This window comes from Miscanthus floridulus, chromosome 14, assembly GCF_019320115.1.
Source record: "Miscanthus floridulus cultivar M001 chromosome 14, ASM1932011v1, whole genome shotgun sequence".
NCBI classification, from domain to species: domain Eukaryota; kingdom Viridiplantae; phylum Streptophyta; class Magnoliopsida; order Poales; family Poaceae; genus Miscanthus; species Miscanthus floridulus.
In genome coordinates this window covers 73,140,899-73,148,798 of record NC_089593.1, presented here as the reverse complement: position 1 = coordinate 73,148,798, position 7,900 = coordinate 73,140,899, and the positions used below count along the sequence as shown (strand labels likewise).

The following is a 7,900-nucleotide window of genomic DNA, read 5'->3' as shown; positions in this document are numbered from 1 at the left end:
CGATGATTGAGGAACGCCACAATATTGCCTTCCTCGACAATCGACGACCGCCACAAGAGTACGAAGGACTACTGGAGCACTTGAATCTTCAAAAAAAAAATCGCACTTGGGTTGGGATGCCCACAATCACATCACAATTTGGGCATAATAACAACATTGTTTTAAAAGAAAAGACTAGGATGAATATTTATAACGGGTAAATAGTACAATTGCATTAAATCGAAGGACTAGCTAGAAAACAAATAACTGTTGTAGTATCGTCATCCTAACTTACAGGAAAGATCGAGGGATAGCTTAAATGAAATCCAGCCAACAGGCCGGAGACGTCCCGCCTCCGATCTTGGGCTTGCAGGAGAGCACGGCGCCGCCGCACCAGGCTTTCCCACTGTACGTCGGCATGGTCACCTTGACGTCCACCGACGCGTCACCCGCGGCGAGCTGGTCCCTGAGGAACCGTGGCACCGCGACGTTCTCGCCCCACGCCCTGGCCATCACGGGGTCGCTCCGGCGCTTCTCCCCGGCGCAGAAGGGCGGCACGGAGCCGCCGGCGAGGAAGGCGTCCCCGTACGAGACGTCCGCCCTGGAGACGCCCGGGAAGCACGCCTTGTAGTACGCGTTGCGCGTGTTGTCGATCTGGAACGTGAGGTTGAACACCGGGGAGAGCGGCGTCGTCGGGGGCGGTGGGCTGCTGCCAGCCGCCAGCGAGGGCGGCGGGTCGACGTCCCGCGCCGGGTCTAGGCCGGTGACGCCCGTGATGGCCACCGTGAACACGGGGTCCTTCAAGTGAGGCCGGTGATCACGGCCGCGCCGAGGAGGACCAGAACGACCACGGCGCGTGCTTTTTCCCCGCAGGTGGGGTCGTTCCTCCATGCTCGACGCTGCCTCCCGCCGCCGCCGTCGTGCCTTGACGGGGGACAGTCGATTAGTAGGACGTGCGGCGGCTTAGCGGCCATTGTTTTGGTTTCTCCTGCTGCTAGGTCTTTTTTTTTCTCTTTCGATCTCCAATTGATTTATGGTGTCTCTCTCTCTCTCTCTCTCTCTCTCTCTCTCTCTCTCTCTCTCTCTCTCTCTCTCTCTCTCTCTCTCTCTCTCTCTATATATATATATATATATATATATATATATATATATATATATATATATATATACGCGCGCCCGTGCGCGTGCGTATCAGGACGTGGAAATTGTATCCGAACTAATGTTTCGGCGGGTGAGGTGTTGCAACCGACATCCGATATATTTACGTTAGTAATGATCTCTATTTCTTCTCTTCTCTCTATCTCTACCCCTGAAAAGACTAACTTCATCATCTACCGGTAATACCAAACTCTATCTCAACTCACGTATTCGCGTCCGATACGAATCATATATCTTCCACTCCACTACTAAAAAAACATTTCTATGGGCGGCTGGTAACTCTTTATAGGGGGCGGTTTGCCCAGCCACCTCTACTCAAGAGTCTCTACAAATCATGCATTTGTAGGGGCGGTTCCCAGGCTGCCCCTACAAATCAATTTGTAGGGGCGGCTCCCCTACAAATCGATTTGCAGGGACGGCTGTAGTACCAGCAGCCCCTACAAACATGTATTTGTAGGGGCGGTTCAATCTAGAACTGCCCCTACAGTATGTTTTCCCGTAAAAAAAAATCAAATTTACAATTCAAAATCGCGTTGCCGAACGTCCCACGACCAACGTTCCGAACCGCGTTCGCGTTGCCGAACGCCCCGCGACTAACATTCCGAACCGCGTTCGCGTTGCCGAACGCCCCGCGACCAACGTTCCAAACCGCGTTCGCGTTGCCGAACGCCCCGCGACCAACGTTCGCGTTGCCGAACACCCCGCGACCGCGACTACAAGCATAAGAGTATTCTATCAACTACAATTACAAGTCCAATTCATAAGAATATATACAATCCATCATTAAATATACAAATTCTATACACATTGTTATCAACGTCCTAGAGCTAGCCTTTCAGTCTCACGAAGGTGTTGGCACTGAGGATTTGTACCTAACTCAGACTCTCGGTCATGGTAGGCGCCTCTGACGTGTACAATCTGGTCTAATATGAAGTTGCAAAGGTCGCCAACGAGCTCTAAGAGTTGGTCATTCTTGTATGGGTCTCTTTTCATTCCTTTCTTTTCTCTCCACTACAAGAAACCCAAGTTTCGGTTTAGTATTTCATACCATTTACGAAGTTTTTATACTACAGGTGAAGAGGTTCAAACTTACCCTTAAGGGGTGTCTCCTGTAGGCAGCGGTGTTACCTATTATAGAACATATATAGTATCCACAATGTACACTCCAGGCTTCTGCTTGGGGCACTTTTGCATCAAAGACCCATGCCATGCTCCTTCCGACATCGACGGCTATACAAATCTTGTGGTTGCAGCATGGATTTAATCATAGAACTAGATAAGCCCTTTTGCATCGAATAAAATATATCGAACAAAGCTTTAAGTATAGAGTTGAGCTTACTCGAAGTTGTATGATAGCCATATAGTAGAGTGGTGTTGGAGATTTTTGAAAGCCAAGGCAATGTATGCCGCAACCTTAAGGGACTCTTCCCTTAGCTTCGCACTACGGATGCGCTCTTTCTCCCGAAGAGTCTTTGCAGCTGCTAGCTCTTTGGCATCCAGTGTCCACCGTTTAGGGTAATTAAAATTTGTTTGGGCTATAGCTTGAGGGTCTACATACCCGGCTTTCACACTTGGCATTTGTTTGACAATGTGCACTTGCATTCTACAAATCACGGCGTGGGTTAGTTACAACAAAATTCAAAGATTACATTCATATCATATCAGGAGGACAAGGACTTACAGGCACTACGTGCGAATTAGATTCATCTCCATTTCTCCCAGGTGAAAGCATGTGTGCATGTCATTGAAGTCAAAGATAATTTTCCCGGCTGGGCTTCCAAATGTGCCGGTGGGAAAGCATGCTTGTATGATATCTATGCTTGTTGGGACAACACGCAAGTACCAATCATGGAACCTTCTCATTCCAAGTGGTAGGCGCTGGATGTCCCGGTTTGGTAGAAAGGGCTTGCCTCTTTCACGCAAGTACATACTAGTAGGAAGGACAGCTTAAGTAGTTGTTAAGTATTAGTAGCAGCAGTACTAAGGATTTGATATTGACGACCACTGCTAGTAAGCATCAAGACAGTGACAACCATTGCTAGTAAGCATCAAGATAGTGACAACCACTAGCATGTGCCAATCAAAACCAAACACAAAACATAGAACAAAATATCCTCCGGCTTCTATGTCAAACATGATAAGTACTTGTGTTGTTTTTAGGATGCTGGAGAAATTTAAAAATGATGTGGAGAAGCAACAAGTAGAGCAAATGACGGATTGGCAAACAAAGCTTGTTATGATGGACTCCAAGGAACGACAGTATATCCTCCAAGTCTCAAATTATAAGGTGAATAGCATTTTGTATTATTTATATTAGGAGTTGGCTTTTGCTTGTGCGTCCAGTTCTTGATTTTGACATGCTAGGTGTGGACGACAATCACCTAAATCGAAACTGTCAACTAATACAGTCAAGGAAGTATCATAGTCCAGCAAGTAATACAACTTTACTATCATAGTCCAGCAAGTAGCACAAGTTTTCATAAAAAAATACAGTCAAGCCAGCATGCTAGAACAATGCAGCAATATTTTGACAAGCAATCTAGCACATCTCATTACGCTGAAGTCAAACTGATAACTCAACAATGAAAACTAAATTCTTCTCTGCAACGTCATGTATGAATCCAACCACAGTTCAAATGCATAACACAAGCATTCTTAATTTCTAATCCGTTGACAAATTGATATCCCGATACCTAAATTTTTGAAACTGCCACTCTAAAAAAACTTCAATCCTAAACCTGTGTATAAGCAAACACAAGCATACTAATTTTTGAAACTGCTTATATCATGTTCAATTTCATTCCCTTCAGTTCTGGACTTACGACAAATCTCATACTAATTGAAGCAAACACAAGCATACTAATCTTACGACAAGTCTGAAGGTGAAGGCATAGAATTGCATAAGCAATATAATTAAGAAGAGCAAATAGAATTGCGAGGATTCTTCAGCCTCTGTTCAAGATGGGGATGAACATCAGAGAAAGGGAGAGGAGGAACATACATGTGTCGTCGGTGCGCGGGGGCAGGGGGGCGGGCGCAGGACGCCAGGAGCGTGCGTCATCGGCGTGCGGGGGCGGGACGCCGGGGGCATGGCACCTGGGGCTGGGTGCGGGCGCGGGACCGGCGGCGTGGCCGGTAGCGGAAACCCTAGGCGCGCAGGGGCGGGCGCCGGGGGCCGGGTGCGGGACGCCGAGGGCCGAGCGCCTGGGGCCGGGTACGGGCGTGGGACCGGCGGTGGAAACCCTAGGCGCGCAGGGGCGGGCACCAGGGGCCGGGTGCGGGACGCCGGGGGCCGGGCGCCTAGGGCCGGGTGCGGGCGTGGGACCGGCGGCGTGACCGGCGGCGGAAACCCTAGGCGCGCAGGGGCGGGCGCCGGGGGCCGGGTGCGGGACGCCGGGGGCTAGGCGCCTGGGGCCGGGTGCGGGCGTAGGACCGACGGCGTGGCCAACGGTGGAAACCCTAGGCGCGCAGGGGCGGGCGCCAGGGGCCGGGTGCGGGACGCCGGGGGTCGGGTGTGGGCGGGCGCAGGCGTGGGACCGACGGCGGGGGTGGCGGCGAAAACCCTAGGCGCGCGGGCAGCCTGACGACGTCGTCGGTGGAAGAAGACAGCGCCCAGACGACATCACTCCCGTGCGCCGTCCTATTAATACTCCCTCCTATTTCTAGGGGCGGTTCCTGATCCAGCCGCCCCTACAAATAGTTTCTATTTTTTAAATTATAAATTCTATATTTTTTATATCATAAAAACACAAAGTAATATAAAAAAATTATGTATATGCACAAATATAATATTTTGTATTATTCTATATATGAATAAATATATATATATAAACAATTGTAGTCAAAACAATATAGAAAACAAAAATTAAAAATTTAAATTTTAAAACTTCGACTACAATTTTATGACATTAAATGAAATAAAATAAAAATGTTGTAATAAATGAAAATAGAGTGGATGTTCAAATAGAGTCATCTGGATGTTGCAAAGGGTAGTCTCACACACATGCATAAAATGTAGTCTCACACACATACAAAAATATGTAGTCTTACACACATACATAAATATATAGTCTCGCACGCATGCATAAATGAAGTCTTACAAACACACACTTACACAAACACTCCACGTTCAACAACTAGCTAGCCCGCTGTAACGACTTTCCCCTTGGCACCTTTTGTTCCCATGACATTATGTCTTTGGTGAGGTTCTTTTCGACAACACTGATCTTCTTAGGAAAGTCTGTGAATAGCGGCATCTCATCATAGTTATTGTAAGCTTCAACATTGTCCATGCCATCAACTCCAATAATGTGTTGTTTCCCGGAGGCAACCATGTGCTTTGTCTTCTTCTTTGGGGGGAGGTTACTTTGTGGGTTAGACATATAAAAAACTTGTGCGACACGTGAAGTGAGCACCCAAGGGTCATCTTGGTAGCCTAGATTCTCGAGGTCTAGAACTCTCAATCCGATCTCGTTCAGTTGGTATTGTTTGATCTAGCGGCATCGAAACAGGGCCACCGTTATATCCCTTCCATAGTCAAGTTCCCATATCTCTTCAATGATGCCAAAGTATTGGATCTTTCGCCCTAATCCATCGAGAGCCTCTATTCGAACGCCATTATTTTGGTTCACATATTTACTATCCTTTGCGTGGGTATAGTACGTATACCCATTGATGTCATAAGCATTCCAAGATGTCACTTATCTCGATAGCCCCTCCGCCAACCTACTGATGGTAATAGAGTCTATGGTTTCTCCAAGCGGTATGTTTTGGTCCTTCAACCATATAGTTAGTCATTGCTTGTGCTGTTTCATGACCGAATCATCCGAACGGCTATTTCTCTCTGCCATAATGATAGCCAAGTGTTCATCAATATATGGTTACATCAGTTGTGTACTCTGTAAGACACTGTAATGCACCCAACTCACCTCTTTGTAATCATGGTCGATGAACACTTTTCTACCACTGGTGCCCTTCCCAGCCAGCCTACCCTTGTGACGAGAATCGGGTTTACCAATCCCTTTCTGTACTTTTAGGTACTCTTGACAACATTCAACGACTTCTTCAGTACTGTAACCCTCTATCATAGAGCCCTCTGGGTATGCTCGATTATGCACGTATCGACTTAAAACTGACATGAACCGCTCATAGGACCACATTTCATGCAAGTAACAAGGCCAAGTGCCTGTATCTGATGAACCATGTGAATCATGAGATGTGGCATTATATCAAAAAAAGCAGGAGGTAAACACATCTCCAGTTGGTTTTGTATCTCCACCACAAATTCATGTAGGTCACTCATCTCTTCCTTGCCAATCGTCTTCTATGAGATCTTCGAAAAGAAGTAGCACATGCGGGTGATGGCCATTTTCAAGAACTCTAGCTTTATAGCCCTGATTGTAATAGGTAGAAACACTGTCAGCATCACATGGCAATCGTGAGCCTTGTAGTGTGTTATTGACAAGTCATTCATCGACACTAGCTTCTTCACATTTGCTGAAAACCCAGTCGGGACTTTGATCCCCCTCAAGAAAGTGCATATAGCCCTCTTCTCGTCTGGTGTTAGGTTGAAGCACGCCACGGGCAGAGTGTATTTTCCATTAGCCTCAGGTACCGGGTGAAGCTATGGCATCATGTTTAGCTGCACCATGTCTTTCCATGCTTTCAGACAATCCTTTGACTTGCCTGTGTCCATCAAGGTAGCAATGAGACTCTCAAAGACATTCTTCTGCACGTGCATAGCATCAATGGCATAGGGGACCTCCAAGTTTGGCCAATAAGGCAGATACTGAAAGAAGATCGATTGTTTCTTAAAAGGTACGCCTTCGATAGGTGGTGTGCTTCTATCTCTGTTCGTGCCATCCAGATTCTTCTTTCCATAGACAACGCGTATGTCTTTCACCATTCTGTACACATGTTTTCCGTTATGACGTCTCTCCGGGGCATTGTCATAAAATCTAAAGAACAATTTGCTGCGGTACTTGTGACTTGTCTTTAAGAAGCGTCGGTTCCTTAGGTAAACTATCTTCTTAGATGCATCCAGGTACACCCATGTAGTACCATCCAAGCAAACCAAGCATCCCGTCTTCCCTTTGATCTGTCTAGACAAAGCAAACAACGCGGGATAATCATTGGTAGTAACAAATATTATTGCTCTACATATAAAGTCCTCCTTTCAGAACGCATCGTACATTTGCTCCCCATGCCTCCATAGCCTCTCCATTTCTTGCATCAAGGGCTCGAGGAACACGTCTATATCAATGCCTGGTTGTTTAGGGCCAGAAATAAGAATAGTGAGGAGAAGGTACTTTCTCTTCTGACACAACCATGTTGGGATGTTGTACATGGTCAAGATCACTAGCCATGTGCTGTGGTTGCTCATCCTCTCATTGAAGGGATACATTCCATCGATGCTCAAGCCAAACCGTTTATTCTTTGGGTCATCGTTGAATTCTTTGTGCTTCTCATCAAACCTTTGCCACTGACTACAATCAGCCTGGTGTGCAATCTTATCATCATCCACCTTGCGCTCATCATCCCACCATGTCATGAGTGCGGCTTCTTTAGGGTTTAGGAACATACGTCTCAAGCGGTCGGTCACTGGCAGGTACCACATTACCAGGGCAGGAATTCTTCTCTGCTTTACATCGTTGCCTAATGGAGTGTCCTCTAGGGCTGAGATTCTTGTACCACCTTTTTTATACCCTTCTTATTCCTCTTTTTCCCCGTGGAGGGTTCGTCCCCACCATAAAGGTCATTGTTC

The 7,900-nt window shown here is 46.9% G+C and overlaps 2 protein-coding genes across 2 annotated transcripts; one reads left to right on the top strand and one right to left on the bottom strand.

Moving 5' to 3' along the window:
- Positions 1-1,030, bottom strand: LOC136502570 (uncharacterized). The gene is made up of 2 exons (XM_066497829.1): positions 275-1,030; positions 1-105 (listed from the first exon to the last, which is right to left on the bottom strand). The coding sequence occupies exon 1, from the start codon at positions 868-870 to the stop codon at positions 295-297; it is 576 nt and encodes a 191-aa protein (XP_066353926.1). The 5' UTR covers positions 871-1,030; the 3' UTR covers positions 1-105; positions 275-294.
- Positions 1,031-4,226: 3,196 nt separating this feature from the next.
- LOC136503742 (glycine-rich protein DOT1-like) lies at positions 4,227-4,541 on the top strand. The gene has a single exon (XM_066498726.1). The coding sequence runs from the start codon at positions 4,227-4,229 to the stop codon at positions 4,539-4,541; it is 315 nt and encodes a 104-aa protein (XP_066354823.1).
- Positions 4,542-7,900: the final 3,359 nt, after the last annotated feature.

What these genes read in the sequence shown, in the direction of transcription:
- LOC136503742 (XM_066498726.1), top strand. Translation starts at nt 4,227, where the DNA reads ATGGCACCTGGGGCTGGGTGCGGGCGCGGGACCGGCGGCGTGGCCGGT.
- LOC136502570 (XM_066497829.1), bottom strand. Translation starts at nt 870, where the DNA reads ATGGAGGAACGACCCCACCTGCGGGGAAAAAGCACGCGCCGTGGTCGT.